The following is a 24024-nucleotide window of genomic DNA, read 5'->3' on the forward strand; positions in this document are numbered from 1 at the left end:
TATATGTCTAGGGGAAACTAAGTCTTTCTTGAAGATAGTCAGTCCACAGCCCTTCCCCCTCACCATGTGCTACAAACCTGCATGGTTTTGCACAGGTAATCCCATTACTTGGGCTGGTTGCATTAAAATGCAAATCAACCTCTGGCTGCCTTTTGTCACCAAACTGTTTTTTCCTCACAGGACAAACATAAAATGCATTGTAGTTTTAAAATACAGCCAAACTAACATTTGATCCATATAGCTGACACTATAAACCTAGGATCTCCGAGCTAGGATTCTAAAACTTGAATTAGCATACAAGCCTCCTAGACCCAGTTCTAATACCTTGCAGGCAGCCATTACGGTTTAACCCTGTTTGCCCCTAAATATACCCCTTTTTCCTCATGTTCCAGAAGTCTCTGCCCTGCAGCTATTTCTCATAAGAGGCCACCCATACCATATAAGCTTGCACAGGCAGCTATGGGACATGAATCAAAGGGAATACAACATAGAATGCATTAACTAGCCCACTGGGCTTACATGGTTAACCCCACACACACTGTTTCTAGCTTATAACCACATAGGGGACAGTTTAAGGGAAACAGAATTACAGTGCAACACAGTAAGGTACATTCAGGGACTATTTAACACCTAAAGTCATAAATCGCATACTGCACAGGGGAGAGGGATAGGTTCCAGTCACAGATAACATTCCAAGATGCACTATTTTTAAGTTGAACCTTGCTTGCTTTATTCATTGTAACACCGCCAGAAGAATGAAATCTCGCAAAAAAATAAAAAATTTCATTAGCCACAGAACGGTATCGTATATTCATTTCTGATTATATATACATATACACATATAACTACATATACACAAATTATTAATCATAGAATTGTTATTGTAAATGTCATTAATAAAATATCCGTCTCTCTCTCTCTCTCTCTCTCTCTCTCTCTCTCTATCTCTCTCTATCTCTCTCTCTCTCTTTCTCTCTCTCTATCTCTCTCTCGATATAGATATAGATACACATAAGCATAAATTGATATTTTATTAATGACATCTACAATAACAATTCTATGATTAATATTTTATATTTATGTAGTGCTAAGGAGGCTATGCTGAGATTTGTACGAAATTAAATGCAACATTGGATAAACACGGAAATATAAAATTAATATGGGGGTAAATGCTGTAGAAAGGAAGAAGAAAAGAATAAAGGTGCCAATGTGTTACAGTGCAGAGGACAAAGCCCCCTCCTATCAAATATCAATCCAGATAGAAAACAAAAAGGCACATTAAATACTATAGTCATTATGAGACAAAAACATCTCATAGCTACATAAACACACATCATTACAATAATTACAGAATTAAAAATAGGAAATAATGAAAGAGACAAAGTGACAGAGACCAATTGAAGCAAAAGGGTGACATGTGAAAAAAACACCTTCCCTAAGCTAATATACACCTACAGCACCTTAACAAGAGTCCTCAGCTGGATGAATGGAAAGGACATTGTAATTGAATTGGAAAGGACACCCTATTGTGATGTCCCTCTACAACTGAACCAAAAATATGTGGCACATTGAAGTCAAAACAACAAATCACAGGAAATGCGCCCCAAATGGGACCAAAATTCTCCTACCAAACATCTAAAAATGCCTGGGTACTAATAGTGGGAAAATGGGAAAGAGTGATAGCCATTACTATTCCTTGACAACCATTAACTTAAATACCTGTAAAGATTGATAATGGCTGATTGATAATGGCTGTCACACTTTAATGAATATTGGCAGAAGAGGGGAATCCCTGTGCATTGGTTTGACAATATTAGCTGTTTATTGAAAAATAACAGATAATACATTTATCTAATCACGCCAGGTATACTTTAAAAGTCTAAAATAGAACATCTGACATGTCAAAATGTTTCCACCAATTCTGATTTCCAATTTGAATGCTATCCTTGTAAGTGATATTAAATCTGTGAAACGCTCAGATGTATTTGATATTCTTACAAAATGTCAAGTTCCATTTACAAATCAAAAAATCTAAATTGAATCACACAGGCCAATTTCTACTATTTGAATGAGAGCATACATCGGCCATTATTTTTTATCTCATTTATCCCATATATATTTTGTTATATGAGACTCTACAGATTTCAACACCATGAAGAAAAGAAAAATTGTTGTGATGAAAAGACTTCCATAAAGGACTTAACCACTTAAATGCCAGAAACGGGCAGCAACGCATTGATGGTTCCTCTGGCAGCAAAGAGCATGAAGGACATTGGGAGAATTCCCTTTGGAAATGCTCTTTTGTTTGCTGATTGTACAGTACACTACCAGCTTCCTACCTATTTTCCTTAAAAGATTTATTTCATGGATTAGAATTCCAGAACAACCAGGACCTGTGGAAGCACGGGGTCAATCAATTCATTACACCAAGCCAGAACCTATCATCTTGAAACCCAGGGTCGTTGGATTTAAAATTCCTCTACACAGTTCAGTGCCTTTGAGTGTAAACAACCTAGCTGATATCTTGGCCTTCTGAGGTGTATTTCAGCTGGCATAATGGATGCAAAAGAGAAAGTGATATAACTGGGTTCTAATGTTATGTATTTCTTCTATCTTAAAACAAACGACGCACTTCTATGCAGAAGATCATTAGCCCATATTTGCTAAGCCGTCTACTGTCATAAGACATCTTGCTGCCCATAGACTTGATGTGTATCACATAAAGGTGACCTGGGGAAATTGTTGCATTTATTAAGTGTTTGTGGTATGTATACATACATACAATACATACACTTCATCCCTTCAAGGCTCTACCGCATCTCATCTCAGCTTTAATATCTTACGATACCCGTCTCGTCCGTTATGCTCTGCACTCATACAAACACCGGCTCACACACAGGGCCACCAACATCCAGGGTTTGGTGGCAAAGGGTAGTCTAGCTGGCCAATCACACTCTATAGGCTGCCAACTCCATCGCATCCCACCCCCCACCCCCCTATACTTAATATCCCGGGTGCAGGTCAAAATTTCAGCCCTGAGCCCCAGGAATGCTGGCAATGGGTCTTCTTACAAGATTAACTTCTTTTAACAAAGATTAAGCTTTATACCTATGTCATTGGCACAAATTGATACAGATGCAAATTGTTGCTTCCTCTTTTGGAGCCAATTGCACCATTTTGATACACATTCCCTATATATACACTGATAAACGCAAAACAAACACCCGATGTACTAGCACTGACTGATAGATTGGCCATTGGAGACTTCAATGTCTGAAGAATCTGCCTATGAGTCTCCAGGTCATTCTAGAAAAGTTGGCACGTGGTGGTAGGGCTGTAACGTTGCTCTTCTCTGAATAGGAAGCGGACCCGCATGGCTGAGGTAGGGGTATAAGATCACCAACTAGAGCCAGGGGACAGAGTCACTAGAGCCAGGGGACAGAGTCCTGTTAGAGTAGTCATGATCAGGCAGAGATCCAGGCAGGCGGCAAAGGTGCAAGTCCAGGTACAGGCTGGCATCAAGGCAGGCGGCACAGGAGCGGTGGTCGTGGTAACAAGCTGAGGTCAACAACAGGTAATCCAGAAGACCAGGGTGGGCTCCGGAACAGGGTCAGGAATCAGAACACAAGGGGGCAGGAACACAAGGAAATGCATCCAATGCTCAAGCAAGGCCTGGGAGTCACTGACAGCTATTTAAGCCCTGGAACAGGTGCAGCCAATTCACGAAGTTCAGGAAGAGACTTGCCAGGATCCAAGATGGCCACAATAGCCATGTAAGGGCAAGATCCAGCAAAACCCTGGACTGGAACCATTACAAGGGCCCACCAGGGATTTCCCTTGGAACCTATTGGGCCAGTCCCAGCGTGTACATGTCATGATACAAGTGTAGCCCTTTTTCTGAACCCTCCCAAAGGAACTACTGGTCACTGTACAACACCTGCGGCTCCAGGAGATCTGAGCCTCCGCTAGCTGGGAGCCTGGGGTAACACTTATACACTTACTTAGCGCAGCGCCTCCGCTTACCCAGGATCCCCATGATGTGAGATTCCCCATGGCAAGAAATACATACACACACATGTGATGCAACCAACTTTACTGTAATAATGATAATGCACGGCAACCTTATCACTCTATAATGCAACGTTGAAATAACACATATCAATTCACACACACCGCATATCCTAACGCATAACCTTAGCAGCAATGCCTAACACCCTAATAACTGGTACCGTCCTTACAACGGTAGTGGCTCAGCCACGCTCCTGAGTACTGTCTCAGTCCCGCTACCGCGTGCTCCACACCGTGTCCGTGTACGGTAATGTGTTGGTATAGGCTCAGTTCTTTAACCACTCGTTCAGTGTTCCTAAAGAGTTTAGCCTAAGGCGGGATCAGCGCCTGTTGACCGGTGTGTGTGCACTTGTTGTTATAGTACCTTCTGGTCATGGCAGTGACCGGTACCTCTTCGCAAAGGGTCAGATGAATCAGCGGTCTGCCTCCTGGGTCTCAATGTCCAGCCGTCTGGTCCCAGACGACTCGCCAGCAAGCCTGCACCGCACGCTTGTCCCTTTGTCCCTAGCTGTCTACACAGTAAGGGTGATGCTCGCTACCACTATGGGCGTCCCTGCAACACAGCAAACTTTGGTGACTTCAGGGAACACTCCTAGGGGCCTACGGGGTAGCCTGTCCTATGCAGGTGGGTCACTGACCCCCTGCACCCACTCTACCTCTCCCTTCACCTCCCGGATCCCCTCTGACTAACTTAACCTAACACCTGCAGCAAACACACTGCACTCACACTGTACCTGCAGCAACCGTGCTGCACACACACACTGTGCCTACTTGTCAGCGCACACAGCACTGACAGCCTTGACACTGACAAGACTACACATTCCACACACTGCTAAGGGCATGGTCCCTAACCTAGGGGCCGTCCCTCAGTACTTACCCCCTACACTGGTGGGAATTGGGGCCTGCCTGGTATCTGGAGAACTACCTTAACTGGTGTAGGAGTCACTCGCTCCCTACACCCTTCCCCTTCCTGCTCCTAGCTCCAACTGCTGTCGCACTTAGCCCGCAAAATGTATCAATGCTCCGCTAGTGAATCCTAGCTTCTCATTGGCCACTTGTGGACACCTGGTGCCTGCCTCTCCAGGCCTCATGGGAACTGTAGTCCCGCAGAGGCTGCAAATACATTGGGGCCGCGTGCGCACTTTACTTGCGCATGCACGAGTCTCTGATGGCCGCCGCAACAACTCCCGGGCTGTTCCTGCACATGCGCGATCACACGCACGTTCACGTATCCTGTCATGGCGGCCCCCGCTAGCCGGGCACGCCGCCGAGACTCCGGGGACTCGGAGCACTCCCTGCTCCGGCCCCCACCCTCGCGTTGTGCCGGCGGGTCCGTCGCTGGCTCCGGCGGCACCCGCGACCACTCGGCAATCACGGATGGGGGTCTATGGGGGCAAAATAAGACCGGAGCTACACAAGATATAATTGTGTTTATGCTTTGCTCATGTATATGATAACTGTAAAGTAATAGAGATGTGTAAATAGCTTTCCCTGGTTTGTTAATATGATGATACTGGATTTTTCACACAACTTGAAATGTTCTAGAAAAAGAGAATATTCGCATATGCCCAACGGGTGCTGCTATCTCTTTCAGTGAATAAAATGTGACCACGAACTCTCATGCAACAACAAACTGGGACATGCTTTCCCATCTCAAATAACATATATTGATTCACAGCCTATACCTTTATATATTGGCTTCACTTAGTACCCAGCGTTCCTTAAACCACTGAGTTTGAGTGTTAACTTCAGAAAAATATGTAAAAGAATACAAAAGATATAATATTAGCTTAGGGCAATGTTCCTTCTGAATAGGAGCACAGCAGTTCGTCTTTATTCAATATATCCTTTCTTTTGGTGGGGTTTGTTATTCCTGTATTATTTTATTTACAGTACATTTCTGCCCTTATATTACTATATGAACGTACAGTACTATAAAAACATACACAATCAGATAAAGAGACAAAAGACTTGAAGATGATGGCAAATGTTTATTAATAAGCAATTGTCAAATGGTTTAATTTGTCCCATTCAAATTTTTCACAAATGTGAATATCTTTGCCAGGATTTAGCATATACTGTTGCTACATAATACTTACAAGACAATTATTTGTAGTCTGTAGAGAGTCCTATGGTTATTGTTGGGTTCAAACAACATGACAAATGGGGTTTGCATTAACAATAGTCACATGGTTTCTAATAGCTACATAAATCACATAGCATCCATGTTTCAAGGGCCTTGATAAATGGACCCCACAGTGTTGTGACATATACATGTGGTGGATACATTTAGTAGAATAATAAATCACTAGCATGACACTGTTGCAAATACACATTCTCTCAGCATTCTTTTATTTTAATTATTTTATTACAATTCCAATTATATTTGAGCTCAGAATTAATGCTTCACCAGTACATTGGTTCATGGTCTGTGCATTTATTCAACTTAAAGAGGCAAGAAATGAGGGAGAATTATGGCAAAGTTGTACTGAATTAACCATGTATGTCTAGAGGAAGTTAGCAAATATTAAAATATAATGTGTTAAGGTGCACAGTTCTGTTTGTTAACAAAAAACTTGAAAGCTGCACATTTTGATAAGTTATGTACAGTATAGTACATGCATTTAAAATAATCTATTATATCTATAAAGGCTTGGTGGACAGAATGGGGTTCTAGTGGAGATGAGCAAATCTGTCAAAATTCAGTTCCCAAAATTCATTTTGCACATGGATTTCATGCTTGACGATCCAGGCAGATTAATTCTTGGGACAGATGGATTTTTTCTTTAGGCGAGAGACATATTTTATTTTATGAGCAGTCATCAGTTGTATATATGTCCCCTCAAGCGTCCCTCCTTTTCTAGGTTCTAGACACACAACAGCTCATTCTATGGGGTCTATCCACTAACTTCGGAGAAAAACTGTTGCAAATTGTGTGGTGTTTGTGTTGCATCTTTCTGCATCAATGTATCAAGTCCTTGGCTCCACTGTTTGCCCAATGTGCGTCAGCTTGTTTCATGGGGAGTGACCACAGGAGGAGATCGGGGACGTTACATGATGCACAGATTATAATGAGATGGATCAAACGATGTGTCCGTCACTTTTTCTTCTTTCAAACTGCGTCAAAAATCAGCCATGTCTGAGGTGACAACTTTTTTGCTTAAAAATCTGGGTCAGGTATAAGAAAACCATTTTTTCTTAACGTTAATACACAATCCCCTATGTTTTCTCCATTCCTTACATTGCTCTTTAATGTGAACAGTACTATAGTGGTGTTCACCTATTTTAATGCTAAGAAATGGAGCAATCAACTTCATGTTTTAAAGAAACAAATCATGCTGATATTTTTATAACTTTTTTTTTTAACATAAGATTAAATCGGGGGTCGCCGGAGCTAAACCCCATTAATTTCAGCTCTGGAACCCCCTGCTTTCTGAGATAAAGACCTCCAAAGGGGTTTCCGGTATCTTGGCAAAGTTTGATGCTCCCATGTCACGTGAGCCAATAGGAAGCCGTAAAATCATCACGTTTGGGTGCGGGAGCTTTGAAACTCCACCATTACATGAACCCTGCTAGCCTAGCAGAGTGGTTACCAGCACACCCCTATGGAGGTAAGAAGCAGGGCATCCCAGGGGCTGATATTAATGGGGTTCAGCTCTGGAGACCCCGAAAAAAAATAGCAAAAACAATCTCCAGCCTGGATTGCCGCTTTTGAAAATTCTTCACATAATTCAAAGCAAGACCAAAGTGTGAGAAACAATTTGGGGCACCAGTACTGGAAAAAACATTTACAGTACTCCAATTTGTACATGAACGCCTTGAATCGCTGTTTCCCCTCTTGATCTTTACTTGTATCTTTGTTGCTCTTACTGTTGCGCCTCAGTATTCATGCGCAGGGTGTATAGTATAATCATATTTTCTTTCAAAGTGCTGTACTGTATGGTTGGCACTATATAAAAACCCATGTCATAGTGCTCACTATAATCGTGTACTTTCAGTAGCAGAAAGAGCATTATCACTTGCATATCCTCTTCCAAATATCACTGTAAGATATCATGTTACAATTGTATATAATTGTACACAATTTTCTTTAATCTCTGGATAACAGCCCTACCTGAAGGAGAATCCTGTGAGGTTTGAAAGCTTGTACATTGGAAACTATTGCTGGACCAATACTACCCATTTTCTTTCTTCTTCTTCTTTTTTTTTTTTTTTACATTTGACATGATGTAAAGAACAGTAGCAAAGGAGGATACAGACATCCTTAAAAAGAGAGGCAGCTTGGCCTGGTTGGAATGTGACAGTCCCCCCCCCCCCCACCCAGGCTGCCTTAATGTTGATGATGCGGTCCAGTGCTACCAAGCAATTTTAGAAACCGTTTTAGACCGTTTTAGAAACCGTCAATCAGCAGGACCCAGTAGACCTCTTAATGACAGGCACCACCCTCCTTGTGTGCTAGAGATTAGAAGGAAGAGCTACAGCAACCCTGAGTGGAGAAGAGTTGCCTCAAGAATGCTACTTGCAGAGCCCTGCTATGGGCCAAATAAGTTTCAAATATGGAGTAGGTGATGCATAGCCAGTGAGTGAGGAACACAGCGACTGGAGTAACTCAGGCCATAAGGGTAATAGACATTGGGCACATTGCATTGAAAGAAAAGATATGGGGAACAAAGAAGAAAAAGAAGAACTGGGGAGAAACATAAATAAGTCACATAGGACAGAGGCTCAGTGGTGGGTGAAACATGGTAAATTGTTGAAAGATGCAAGAACTGGTAGAAATATAGGACACAGAGGAAAATTACATTGGATTCATGGCAGAGAAAGGCATAATAGTGAGACATGGGGCATGGTGGAAGACATTGGGAATAGGGAATGATATATGTTAAATAATAATTCCCCTATTATTTCTTATTCAGAAAGATTCCAATACTTCAGAAGATTGTTGATCAACAGACAAAGTCAGTTAATTCTTAGTGTTACTTACAGATGAAAGTTCAATCAATGATGATACATGTGCTCTGATGGTAATTATAGAACAAAGAATCCCTTGTTGACTCACATGCTACTTTGATGGTACATGCAGTGTATCCTTGAGGAGTGATCCAGGAAAGAGAAAGAAAATTGAGAAACAATTGTAATTCTTGATCATTAACATCCCTTTCTCCATGTGGCTGCTTTAAACAAAGAAAGACTCTAAATTACTGCAGGCTCAGATTTCCTACAAGGCCTTGAAATCCTATATTCCAGCTAATCCCAACATCTGCCATGCACCAGACCTTACTATGATTCAGCTCTTTCTGGCTACATATGAATTCTAAATCCTACAACATATTCTCATGCAATTGTCTTAATATAAGTTCTCATTCATACATTTTAATATAATAAATGGATTTCTAACAATATATGGTGTAGCCAGGTCCCCTCCGGTCACGCGGTGTATTTATGTGAACCCGTTACCTCTGCTGAGGCGTGGGGCTGCTGCTAGGATGAGCGCATCGCCAGGGGCTCAGGCGGCTGTCTCTACAGGGCGCCGCCATGTTGGTTTGCGAGCGCGTGCACCCACAAAGTACCGCGCATGCGCAGTGAGACTCGCGGTGGCCATGACAGTTGCGCATGCGCAGTAATGTTAGCGCGTGAGGTGGCAATAGTAAAAGGCTGCAGACAGAACTACAACTCCCATGCTGCATAGGGGGATACTGCCACGTGACTCACCACAATGAATGGGATAGCTTGGTTGCTCCTGGAAAGGGAGGATAGATATGGCATGCTGGGACAGGAAGCTGGGAGTCATGACCTGGACCTTGAGGGGGCAGGTAGGGTCCACGGAGCTGTGCTCTAGGGACTAGGCCAGACGTTTCCCCAGGGCCCAGTTAGTCCCCTTAGACACAGTAGAGGAACTTATTTGTAATTGCTGTAGGGAGGCCTTAAGGTAGGGAACCTTCTCACCATAGCATTAGTGTGAGAGATGCTGCAGGACACTGCCTGAAGGAGAGTGCAGCTTGCTATCTGAGAGCAGATCAGGACTCCATATCAGAGATTGCTTGTAAGGTGCCAGCCGGCTGGAGGCCCCTTCAGAGAAGTCAGCCTGAGGATCTACCCAAGAGAGGAGCATCAGACCGCGGGTCTACAAATCGTTGCTGTTTATCCTAATCTGGACAAAGACCAGGGAGGTATTTCAAAGTGCACCACTGGGCCCCAACACAGGGAAGCGCGCTATCCCCTCACACAATTTGAGAGAGAGACACTCAGTGGTTAAGTGCCATTAGACATTCAGTGTGTGTGTACATTCACATGGACTGTGTATTATTGGGTCATAAGCTGGGGCTGTGTTACTGTGTTATGATATGGTACATGCATTATATGAGAGTTAGTAAATATTGTTCTTATACAAACGTGTGTAATTACTGTGTATGTTCTGGTGAGGGAATACTCCCACCACGCTGGGATCCCTTACCGGTGGAGGCGCTGCACCGTGTAATAAGTGTATCCCAGGCTCCCAGTGGCAGAGGCTCAGGCCTCTTGTTATCCACACAGGTAAAAGCAGCACGGGTAGTTTCAGTACCCAGGGGGTACAAGGGCTACAATGGCATATGGAGGAGAGACACTGGGACAACGATAAGACAAAAGGAATGATAAAGAGAGACCAAATCATGGATGAGACAGAAGGCAAAAGGCCAAGAAATATGTGACAAGAAATGCAACACAGTTATAGTGGAAAGAGACATATGACAGGGATGTAAAAAATGTGAAGTACATTTGGGTCGGATGCACAGGTCAGTAAGATCTCCATGTTCTGCTGCCCTAAATCCCTCCCCTGTCTGAGATCAGATGCATTGTAAGGAACCCCAACCCTCTCTAATAGCGTGTCTGAGCTCAGATGCATTTTAAGGAACCCCAACTCTCTCTAATAGCGTGTCTGAGCTCAGATGCTTTGTAAGGAACCCAAACTCTCTCTAAAAGCGAGGCTGAGATCAGATGCATTGTAAGGAACCCCAACCCTCTCTAATAGTGCGTCTGAGATCAGATGCACTGTAAGGAACCCCAACCCTCTCTAACAGCGCGTCTGATATCAAATGCATTTTAAGGAACCCCAACCCTCTCTAATAGTGCGTCTGTGATCAGATCCATTATAAATTCAACTGTATTTGGTACATTTTTCAAATGACCTGAAAATTGCAGGGAACCCTTTAGGGATATTTCTATGAACCCTGTTAAAACACTGAGTTAATGGGTCTGTAATGCTATATTAAATCCCTATGTCCTTTATTGCAATGCTCACACAATATTTCAAGAACAACATTCTCAAGTGCTTGCAATTCATTTCTGAGCAATATGTTAACTCTGAATTAAAGGGGTTAAAAAGGAACAAAAATAAATAGCAATTACCAAAGCATTATTACACCATAGAGAAATGATTAAAACTGTACTATATGCCACAGTGGTGAGAAGTTAAGCACATTAGGAGGTTCTCTCTGGCATATTAATATAATGATAAGGAGAGCTGGAAAAAAAATCTGTTTAAAATTATTGATTTTACATCCAGGTCTTATAATTAAATTCACTTTGCTGCTGCTCTATATGTTTGCTGATGATTTAGCAGTTGACACTGTAAATCTGCCTGCATAAGATTCCCCATTTGCATTTCACATTATTGTGTTTCTTTCTTTCATGTCAGTAAATCCAAGAAAAGTATAGAAGGTTTTTAAAATGTACAGAGCTCTGGGGGCTATTTATCAAAATCCCCTGGCTGAAAAATTGTACCAAACCAGTGCAAGAAAAAGCAGCCCATTTATAAAAAAAAAATGACAGTCCCTTTCAGAGTATATTTATATGTTTGAAGGGATGCAGAAGAATTCTTAGCATTAAATTGTTGCTTAGATAGTTATTTTGCACATTTGTCAATTAGGCTGTTATTCATTAAACTGCAGTTTTGCCGAATAAGGCAATATCACCTGGAGACTCACTACTGAAGTCAGTAGGAGATTACATGCGATGATGCCCTGATCGGCACTAGTGCAGTTGAATGAAAAGCCTCATGGGTTATTCATTAAGCTCTGTGATGGGTTAATGCTTGTTTGAGTGTGTCAACCTGTTATGGAGCTTGAGTTATCTGGGGTTAGTGTCAACATATGAAGGAAGTTATCTCCCCTATTTCCCATGTGCTTCAGCTTGTGATTTCAAGGGTTGTTATCAGTGGAATTATCAGAAATACATACAGTACAATGTTATAATAAGATTTATACAATTCTGTATCTCTTTCTATTACTTCTTTACATTCTTTGCTCTTCATAAATATATGCCAAGACTATGTTGGTGTAAATGTCTCTTATGATCTGCAACACAATCTAAGACAGTTCTTTGATGAGATTATACAGTACAGTAGGTACAGTAGATGGACCATACAGGCATCTATAGACAATTTTCTGGTCTTCTCCATATGGCCTCCAATTTGTTGGCATTACTATTGGAGATTAAACATGGTGGGGTGATTGAGCTTTTCTTCAACAATATTGCATTTGACTGTATAACACTACTCAACATTTGGATTAGGTCAGACACTACTGTCCAGTCAGGGTTCTCACTGATTGATACGGCTCTATGTATCAGACAGGCAGCATCTGTGTATTTACTCTCAGTTGCACCTTTTCCAGATATGTCTGTGCGAGTCTGCGATGAGATGAGGGAATTATAGAACAAGTGGGAGATGTTTAGGGCTGTTGCATTTGCATATTGGTGCAGGCTTGCGTATTCAGAATTGTGAGGCTTACGTTATTTTTCTTGGCGGTTTTCTGCGGTGGTTTTCTTCATTATATTATAGAGGGCATCAGTCTCTTTTTTTATCATGTGCCAAAATATAGAAATGCACTTAATAAACATAAAGAAATGCTATTTTTTTGCACGAGAAACGCGTCAGCGCAGACCACTTTCTTGATACAAATGTATGTTTAGCTGCATCTCAACATAGATTGTAAACTCCATGGGGCAGGGACTGTGTCTGCAAAAATGTCTCTGTAAAGCGCTACGTAAAACTAGCACAAACTAAAATTAAATTGAAAAAATTGTGAATCGTGTTAGTTGCGTAGATATGTCTTGTTCATGTTTTCACATATGTTTGCACGTGTTTACTTTGTTTCTCAGAGGTTTACACATTCACTCTATCTTCTCTTTGGTTGTGTTTAAATTATTATAACTAAAGAAGTACAGTATGCAAAAACCGTTCTACTCTGTGGAAACAGGGACATTGGATTACAGAGGTTAATTAGATGACATTGCAGGCGAGCCAGAATATTTGACTGTTCGTCTGATAAAAGAAGATTAACATGTGTCTGTTAGTTCCTGAGATACATGAACCATTTGTAAATGATAAGTTCATAAGTAGAGCATATCTATATTGTATAACAATCTGCTGGATCATGCGCAGCTCTTTCTGCAAAAGCAGCAATTTACAATATTAATGTACTAACATTGCATATGCACTAAAGGCTGTTCAGGTTAGCACAGAGACTTAACCTGACATTAAAGGTGTGGCTTAGTAAGTAAAGACAATGGATCTCTAAACAACAACCCTGATTTTGAAGCAGGGGAACCCAGTTCATATCCCGGTGTTGGCTAGTTGTGACATTGGGCAAGTCACTTTATCTCCCTGTGCCTCAGGCACCAATTGTAAGCTCATTTAGGCAGGGACTGTATCTGTAAAATTCCTATGTGCTACATACCGTGCACTGTACTGCAATTGTGAAGCACTTTGAGTTCCATTGGGAGAAAAGTGCTATAAGAATTTTTTTATTATTATTTAGGTCATTCCTAAAGGTGGCGTTAGCTCCCTCCAGACACTGAAACACTGTATGACAAGGGAAGGAGGCTGGAGAGAGAGAATACTTTAGACCTCTACTGCTCACACCTGGAAGTGGTATACTTTTAAAGGAAGCCAGGACAGTGTCCACGTGTATGATTAGCTACAGGTCAGAACTGTAGAGCTATCTGTGACAGTAAAGCTATCCAGCATCTGAAATACAGTAGTTCAATGCAGCCCTGAATAGCAGAGGTTGTAGGTTCTGATCCTGTTGTACTGTACCTCCTTCATCACAAGGGACGTTAGGCTTGTCAGTATAGGTCTTATGGAAAAAGCAATAGAGCTGTACAAGCATACCCCGCATTAACGTACGCAATGGGACCGGAGCATGTATGTAAAGTGAAAATGTACTTAAAGTGAAACACTAACTTTTTTCCACTTATCGATGCATGTACTGTACTGCAATCATCATATACGGGCATAACTGATGTAAATAACGCATTTGTAACAGGCTCTATAGTCTCCCGCTTGTGCACAGCTTCGGTGCAGGTAGGGAGTTCAACTTTGCTGTTCAGGACGTGCTGACAGGCGCATGCGTGAGCTGCCGTTTGACTATTGGGTGATATGTACTTACTCGCGAGTGTACTTAAAGTGAGTGTCCTTAAAGCGGGGTATGCCTTTACAGTATTCTCTCTCGTTTTTGCGTATAATTAGCTTAGTGGATACCCATTAAACTCAGGGAAAATAATGTCCGTTACCTATTTACGTGACGTCACATTATTTGCCCTCATCTAACTGAGCTTCGTGCATCTTATCCTGAGAGGCTTATTCTACTGTATTGTATACATAACTTGTGATATACCGCTCACCATAATTCAAATATACATATCTTATCTTTTTATAAATATTCTTTTCCTGCTGGTGCAAAAAGGACAATGCTAACAGACATAAACATAAATAGGGAGACAAAGAATCCTCCTTGAAAGATCTTCATTAGCTGCACACAAAGCTAGGAATAAACAGCAAGGTTTAAATACCAGATGTATGAGTGATTCAGTTAGCTGTAAGGTACAGGTAAGCAATCGCTCCCAACACTGTGAGAGGACAATTGCCACTAAAAGCCATGTGGCAAAAATAATAAATGATTTATTGTTTAATCAAAATAACACACAACATATAACGCATGCTCTAAACTATCATAAAAGCAATTAAAATGTGAATGTAACGGGTGACAACCAAACTCGGGATGATCAGGGATAAATACCAACTTGATCTATAATTGAATCCCTAAGCATGTGGGTGAATCGTGGTAAGTGAGACAATAAATCATTTATTATTTTTGCCACATGGCTTTTAGTGGCAATTGTCCTCTCACAGTGTTGGGAGCGATTGCTTACCTGTACCTTACAGCTAACTGAATCACTCATACATATTTAAACCTTGCTATTTATTCCTAGCTTTGTGTGCAGCTAATGAGGATCTTTCTAGGAGGACTCTTTGTCTCCCTATTTATGTTTATTCTACTGTATACCTGCTGGAGTGGCTGATAAGGCCGTCTTCAGGCAAAATTCCCCATTTACTGCAATTGGCATTTTCTGAAAAAAAACTGCCAGATTAGCCTCTCTCTATTGGTGGATATAGAATAAGCCCCTGAGAGTTGTGATATTTTTAATCAGATTCAAAATCAGATTGTTAATGTTGAATGGAACATGCCTTAGGGTTTATGGTTCATTTACGTGACTCACAAAAATAGTTATAAAGGATTTAAATATATTTCTCATTCAGTTCACATGTACAGAATTAACCAACATTAACAAAATGGACACTAAATGTAGATTTTAGTTGTCTATAACACATGTTCATGTATATGGTATACTGTATAAGTTTTTAATTTGGTTAATGTGTCTTGCTGTATGGATTATTATAAAAAGTATGCAATTGTAACATTTTTGTAACCATACATTCTAGATGGCATCCAATGTTTAGATAATATTTTCATTTAAAATGTAAGGTATTTTGCATGAGTGTAAAAAAAAAATCTTATTTTTTTGCAGTGCAAGTTCCAGGACCAGTGGAAAATCTTCAAGTGATCTCTACCTCACCTACCTCAATCCTCATATCTTGGGAACCCCCAGCCTATGCAAATGGCCCAGTACAAGGCTACAGAGTGTTTTGTACAGAAACGATTTCAGGGAGAGAACAGGTGAGAATGTAAAGGACATTAGTTACTGCATAATTAAAATCAATGTATGCATTTCAATTCAAATTGAACAAAAGCAACATATACAACTGACCATCATGAACTTAGTCACATAAACATTTCCTTGTTATGTTGGGTGTGGAAGCACCATTACATTGTCCAAAAACCATTGTTCTGTACCGTGTCCCCTTTTTAGAAGTTAATGTAGGAACTTCAGGAAAAGGTTTTGATCCACAAATGGGAAAGTTCTGTTGTGATGTGAAGTCAAAACTTTCCTTAAAATGTGTATAGCCCTCCCTTCCCGGCTCCTAGGGAGTTTACATTGTTATGCAAAGGTGGACTACTCAACGTAGATTACCTTGTCTCAGGATCCTGGATTCAGGCGGCTGGGTGATGAGGTAGCAAAGATGTATAAAAATGGGTGCCAGGAACTTTTGTAGCACAACTGTAATTTATTTGTGTCCCCTAGCACAGGGACCACTCATACACCATTTGACAATGTTGCATTGTATTTTATATCAGACAGAAATGAATATGGTTCTTCCTTTAGTGACCCCTCTTAACATTCAAATGGAGGTACATTTACTTAGTTGTTCTACATAGATGTGGGACCCGGACCCCTTTGGTGCTTCGGGATCATCATTGGTAGTAATCCATTTACTCTGGGACCCTATGGAAATCCTGTGGGGTCTTTCCTATGTGACCCAGTACCTTTGGCCTGTATGGGAACTGCAACTTCCATACAGACTTATCAGGAGTATTAGTGCAAATCCGTGGTTAGAGCTGATCCGCTGACACCAGGGAGTCCTTTTTTCTGAGTCCCTCTGTTTTGTGCCGTATTCCTTTCCCTTAACTTTTCAGGAATACATTCCTTCTCTTGAGGACCCTAACTAAAAAGAGTACTGTCCTTATTTAAATTCTAATAAACAGGGGGGCCTGGTCAGTACTATTACTTTATAAACGTTACTTATTTACTGTACTCTCCCCGAGGCTTCTCTTTTCTGGGCCTCCCCGTGACATCATGATCCCATGGCAACATGGGGTGGAGCCCGATACACTCCAACCTTAAAGTAACCTGTAACAGGGACTTATCCATGTTAAAGCAACTTGCCTCTAATCCAGCAGTGTGCTGGCTTATTGCTGGTGTGCAATCAACCAACTCCACCTGCCTAATCACAGCTCTGTCAGGAAAAGCCTGCTCTGAGACACAGGAAGAGAATTCCTGAGTCTCACAATTGGGGCAGGAACCAAGGAAGGAAAGATGTCTTGAGCTGCAAAGAGACTGCAGGCTGACAGGAAGACAAAGGGGAGAAGACCTTTATACCTGGAAAGATATTGTCTTTGCACACAAGGGTGCTGACCCAGGAGAGCAGAGAGGCCTTCCCCTACAGCTACAGAAACAAATAAGACTTTCTTATAGGACTGTTGTATATCTGTATAACGGTATATATATTTGGGGCTGGTAATTAGCTTAGCTAACCACCCAGTTAAAGAGGGCTGGACTACATGTGTAGATATTCTCCAAAGTGGAGTAGGTTTTCTTTTGCTTCATTTGAACAATTTTTCTGTGTTAAAGGGACAGGCGCAATAAAGCCTAATTTAAGTTTCACTTTAAACGGTCTCCATTGCATACCTCTGAACACGTCTCTTAGATAACCCTTTAGGAGGGGGTTACATGTGGTTAAGTTTTTTTTTCGGAAGCAAGGTGAATTTTAGTCACACCGGACACAAAAATAATAGAGTACAATTCCAGAGCAATATAACATAGTTTAAGGTACACCAATATTTCCACAGGGCATGGAAACCTTGTAACATTCAGTATTATTGTGATTGATTTAAACAGCTTAGGTTTTCCTGGATTTGGTATTGATTTGATATTCCCTGTGTCAACTCTAAGATATAGGACAATTTACTTGTGGAGATCCACTCGCTTTCATTTCTAGTGTACATATCTCTTTTTGCCTTAGTGGGAGGTTTACAGTACTGACCGCCAGCAGAGAGCAAAGACCATTTGTGAGTTATCTTTTCTAATGAGGTAAAATAGTTACATCGTATAGCAGGGCTTTAAGAAACTGACAGCCTAGGAGAGCATAACCCACCCGAAAGATTGCTGCAACAATGTATCATTTCAGATCATTAGTCGGACCTCTCCTAAAGTATTTATGTGCCATTCTGGAGGGCTCATTTCTCGAAGGACATAAAAGCATAAAGGTATTCAATGGAGTACAAACTTATATGGGGCAAGATTTGCTTTTAAAACATGCATGGACATTATGACAGACAAGATGTAAATGAAGAGGTAGAGGAGACGTTTTAAGATGATGGATAAGGAGCAGTGGAAGGGCATTGTGGAGGGAAAGGAATAGAGTGTGACCCTTAGTGGAAATGTGAGATGTTAGTTAGTACTGTTCATAAAACAGCTCAGCAGAGGTGATGAATGTGAATAGTGTACCTTGTATGGACACAAGGGAACTTCAAATTTGAAAACAATCGGAAGGCCTAAACACAGTAACAGTATAACAGAATATGTGTAACAGTATATTCTACAAAATAAAGGTTTCCTGGGAAATGTATTAAATTGAACTGATATGTAACATTACAGTATGTCAACTTAAATAAAAAAAAAAGCAAATCCAGAAAACAAAACGATACTTTACTGCAGAGGTGGCCAACTCCAGTTGTCAAGAACTACCAACTGCTCAGGTTTTCAGCATATCCCTGCTTCAGCACAGGTGGTGCAGTCTTTGACTGAGCCAGTGATTGAGCCACCTGTGCTGAAGCAGGAATATCCTGAAAACCTGACCTGTTGGAACTGTACCTCTGGACGACTGAAGTTGGCCACCCTTGTTCTAATGCATCAGTGTCATACAATTGAAATTGGGGTAATGGTTAACTGTGTTGCAGTTACTTATGTACTGGAATGATATACTATTTATAACCCTTAATCCTAATTTCTCCCCATAAAAGGATCATTCCTTATTATAGAGACACAAAAACAATGAATTGCAAGTTATTAGAGAGAAGCAAAACTCCGCCCACACCTGTATTATCATTACATTAGCTATACCATCTTATATTTTTGGATGAGGTCAGAGATATTAACTTGACGTGTAAATTGAAATATAAACCAAAGAAGCATTTGCAATGTTACATTATATTAAGTAATGAACAACTGGAGTTATTTCTACATGTTAAATTGTTTTGTTCCAGTACAAAGGAAAGCTCATTGATATTCTGTGTGGTCGATCTTTAAGTATCTTAACTTTTATCTGCAGAGTCATAAATCAAAGTCGCTTAATATCAATGCTGAGAAAAGAGATCAGTGAAAATGAACTGTTTCTAAAACAGAAGTTCATGCTGACGATGGACGTTTCACCACCTTAAAGATACACAGTACTGTATGCTGTAGTATGGCAGTATTGTACTTACAGTACTACCGTATTTCGTATTGTATTTAATAATTCCACACATGACCCAAAGCATCTCTTATGTAATTACATAATTACATAGTTATCAGCCTCCCCAGATTTGTAGCAATTATCGAGTCCAAATAACTTTCTAAATAACCTTAATAGATTCCAAAATCACAGGGTGAGGAGAGGTAGAGGGGGGGGGGAGGGGGAGCGGGAGGCAGGGTTTCCATCATTTTTCGGTGTCGTTGACCTGATATCCTTTAAAATTTGACTTCCTTTACCACGGAGGTCCTAGACCCCTTCTGTGATGGGGGCCTAGTCTATTTTTAGTTAAATCCTCTTCTGTTTGCGTTTAATTATAGGAGAACTCACCTAACCTTATCATAGCCATATCGTGGCATTGCTCACCCCCTGAATATCTGTCTGCCCAAACCACGATAGCCAGACCTTTTGGAAATTTGGGCCAGGGTCGTTGACCAAACTTGTCAACTTTTCCATCTGGCATACAAACCAAATTCTGTTCCGAATTTTTTCAATGGATGGAATTGTGCTCTGGTTCCACAATGATGCGGTCTCGCACCTCATGGCAGTTGCAAAGTGCATAATCAATTTATTGCCCGCTCTGGACATCCCTTGTATTGGTTTATTCAGTGCTTTGGGCACAACAGGGAGTATCCGGGGATAAATTTAGATAGTTTTACTGGGGTGAGATACCACCTCATTAATACCTTATATGAGTTCTCCTTTAATGTTGTGCATATGGAACTTCTAGCCGCTGCCGAGAATATGTCTGTCCATTCTTCGTCCTCTTGTGTCTTTTGTAAGTCGGATTCCCATTATTTGTATTTTTATATAGATAAGCAGAGAGTCCTGAGGTTATGCCACAACAACTGAAATATATATTTTGGTTGATACAAGCAACTTACAGTAATTATGCGCTAACACTATAAATGGCAACAGTAGCCAACGCTGCATACTTCAGCATAATCAATGCGCTGAAGGTAAAACGAAGAAGAAATACTTCTATAACATTATTATGTAACATTTGGTGATGATTTGTCTTTGCACAGAATATTGAAGTTGATGGACTGTATTACAAGCTGGAAGGGTTACGAAAGTTTACGGAATACATTATAAGAGTCTTAGCTTACAATCGTTATGGCCCTGGAGTCACCAATGAAGAACTTACGGTTGTTACCCTTTCTGATGGTAAGTCAACAATGTGTATATTCAATTCTGACTGGAAAGAAATTACTTCAGGATAACTTTGTTAGGGAAGAAATTGTCTCGTGCCATTCAACAAATAAAACTAGCTTTTCAGATGACAGGATCCTGAATCCACCACTAGATTCGTAAAATGGACAACATTGAAATACAAATGTAGCCAGACTTACTTTACACAGTGCTGGCAAAGCCACTGAGGCATAGCCATGGTATCCCCCGGCAGCGGGGATTAACACTGTGTGCGGTCCGATATGTTACAATGAATACTCCCCCCCCCCCCAAATAACTGTTACTGTACTAACAATTCACTCCAAGATGTCTAGCCAAATACAATATTGTATGGTGATTTATACATTATATTGGCCTTTATATTAATATATATTACACAGTTAAGAAGTTTAAGTATATGGTGCTTTTAGAGACAAATGTATTTATGTGGCCGGTATGATGTGTCTCTACCGCACCTTCTATTACTTTGCAGAAAAGGGGGCCTGTGACTGTTGCACATATTCCCTGGATACAGGTTGACATGTATGGGTCCTACTTTAATACATTCATAAAGACATATATTTTTAGAATCATTTAATTAACACATGATATAATGAGTGTGAAAACAAGGTTTTCACTGTATAAAACCCTTTATGAACCCCAGGCAAGCGTAACTCGGTGAACTGAAACATTTAAGGTAAAATAAGAAGCTAATTATTGATTTCTCACTTCAGTAAAGGAATACTTGTGATAGTCCAACAGGATATTATATTTGCTCTATGATATACTGTAGGTTATGCTGATGCTCTAATATTGGATGAATGTAAAATACCATGTACATGTAAGATTTCTATTGATACATAAAAGACAATAACCACATTGAAGCATATTGATGTAATAGTTTAAATGATCGTTTTCATTTGTACTTGTTAAGTAACAAACAAAAGAACCCCATCAAGTTTAATTTAATTGTACAATACAATTTACGTTATAAAACTATGTATACATTATATAGTATGTGCAATGCTAGTGTACATGATGGTGAGACTGATGAGAAAAGATGTGCATGAGATTGTGAGAAGTGATTCGTCAAGTATTTGTAAGAAAATATTCCACAATCTGAAATAGGGCTTTTATAGAGAGGAGAGAGACTAATTTTATACCCATTGACTTATATACCCCTCAAAACACTTCTGTACAACAAAATAAAGCAATTTGTACATGCAAAGTATATTCAAATTATTAAAATTAGCAAAGGTCCCAGTTATTTCAGATATGTTCACAGTTATGAGCTCTCTGTCTGTCTCTCTCTGGCTGTCTCCCTGTCTGTCTCTGTCTGTCTCTTCTATCTCCGTCTGTCTCTGTCTGACTCTGTCTGTCTCTGTCTGTCTCTGTCTGACTCTGTCTGTCTCTGTCTGTCTCTGTCTGTCTCTGTCTGTCTCTGTCTAGCCAGGAATCGAATTTGTGGAAAAATGTTAAACATGTATACATAGTCACAATGGACTGCAACAAATCTACTCTTCTCCATGTAAAATACTGTTGTTCAAAACAATGTACACAAATTGTCATTGTACATGTCTGGAAAGTAGCAACAATGTGTGTGGTCTATGACATTTCTAGTCCTAATTCTGCATAAAAGAATTCTTCAGTGTTACATGTTACTTGACTCCCCAAATACACTGACGTCTGTCCGTGTTTTCATTGATTTACCAACAAGTAGTATTGCCAAAGCTATTAAAAATAAGGGCATTCATGTCATTTCATAAGTGAGAAAGCAATAGCTTTTCAAACAGTGTAGAAGTCTTTATTTCAGGTCCCTTCCTTTTCTTTTATATGATTCATTATTATTCCTACACAACAATTGTACAACTACTACAGCCCTTTATGTACACTGACATGGCTGTCTAGTGCAAAAGACCAATTGATTAATTTGATTGATGTTTCTTAAAGAAGCTGTTTCATTATCCTGGGTATATTTTGAGACCTGTTGTTTCTTTTATTTGCACTAAATGACATGTGTCAGCATGAAAAGCATATATTATTATCGCTTTCTGGGTTTTCATAAAAGAATTGTACATGGAACTAAGTTTAATTACAGGCTTGGCAATTTCTTTATATCTTGATAAACATACATAGTCGAGATGGGCCCGTTGTTCACAAAAGTTTGGGAGTCAGGCAAACTGTGCCTTTTTTTCACTCGGAAATTTGCGAGAATGGCACTTTTGCAATCAAGAATTAATCAAGAATGAATCGAGCATTAAAAGTCACGGTCACGTGACCCTTTATGTACTGCCATTTTTGCAAAATTCTGGAGAAAAGTGGCAACATTCAGGTGAAATGCTGAGGATATTTGAGAATTGAAATGGCAACATGTTGAGCAAGGTTTACTTTGACAAAGATTTTGCGAAAATATGAAATTGAAAAAAAAAATATTGAAGCATTTCATGAACCAATTTTGAAGATATTTACACAGCTCTAATACATGCAGAAGTCAGTGGGCTGTGAATTTAGTGGCGCTCTATGTGGCATACTGAAGCCAAAACTGTGTTTCTGTGTTCCGCTTGGTTTGCCTGTGAGTTTCTGATCATATAAAGTCTAACACTGAGCTGTGATGTAACTATAAATATCTATGTAACATGTAAAACCAGGTACAAACATTTAGTTGTTCAGATATCAACATTCTTCAATACTGCATGTAGTTTAGTTAGACTAATGTAAATCCTTTTGACCAGATACAAATGTTTGAGTTCTAGACTTAGGATCTTAGATTTAATCTCATTCATCGTAATGGAGTTGAATCCTTCCCCAACGATGGGAAGCAAACTCACAGCATATGGCATGGAACCAACATATTGTATGCGCAAGTCAGACCAAGGAATATCAAAAATATCAAACAGTCTAAAATTACATATAACTGAAGTGACCTCATAGTGTTAAAAGTATCAAATAATAATGCACTAAGCTACTATTGTACACTTCGATATTTTGAATACCAAATACTGTATTTGGCTTGAATTACAGTACATCTTCATTTACTGAAATATTCTATATAGTGTTTTTAAATATTAAAGTACTGTAGGTATTTCTGAGTATGGAGTTATTTACAAGTATAGTCTTCTTGTTAATGTCTCCATGTCCCAAAACTCCATCAATTCCTTTAAAAGCAATAGGACATCTCCTTGGATAAACTTCCCTTTGCAGCAGGGAAACTTTGATACATAGAACTCTTGGTCTTCCTACAATGGAAACACAACAGTACTTAACTGTATCTCAATGCTTGTTAATCTTGACCAAGGTGTTTATACTTCTGTAAACTTCAGCACGCTGCAATATTTTCA

General features: G+C 40.1%; 1 protein-coding gene across 1 annotated transcript in view; it reads left to right on the forward strand.

Annotated features, from left to right (window-relative positions):
* DCC (DCC netrin 1 receptor) overlaps nt 1–24024 on the forward strand; it is an 837937-nt gene that overhangs the window by 632733 nt on the left and 181180 nt on the right. Inside the window, exons 10-11 of the mRNA XM_075586416.1 lie at nt 15916–16064; nt 20545–20683. Coding sequence (XP_075442531.1) covers nt 15916–16064; nt 20545–20683 — 288 coding nt within the window. The remainder of the gene's footprint in view (nt 1–15915; nt 16065–20544; nt 20684–24024) is intronic.

This window comes from Ascaphus truei, chromosome 1 (genome assembly GCF_040206685.1).
Source record: "Ascaphus truei isolate aAscTru1 chromosome 1, aAscTru1.hap1, whole genome shotgun sequence".
Taxonomy (NCBI): Eukaryota; Metazoa; Chordata; class Amphibia; order Anura; family Ascaphidae; genus Ascaphus; species Ascaphus truei.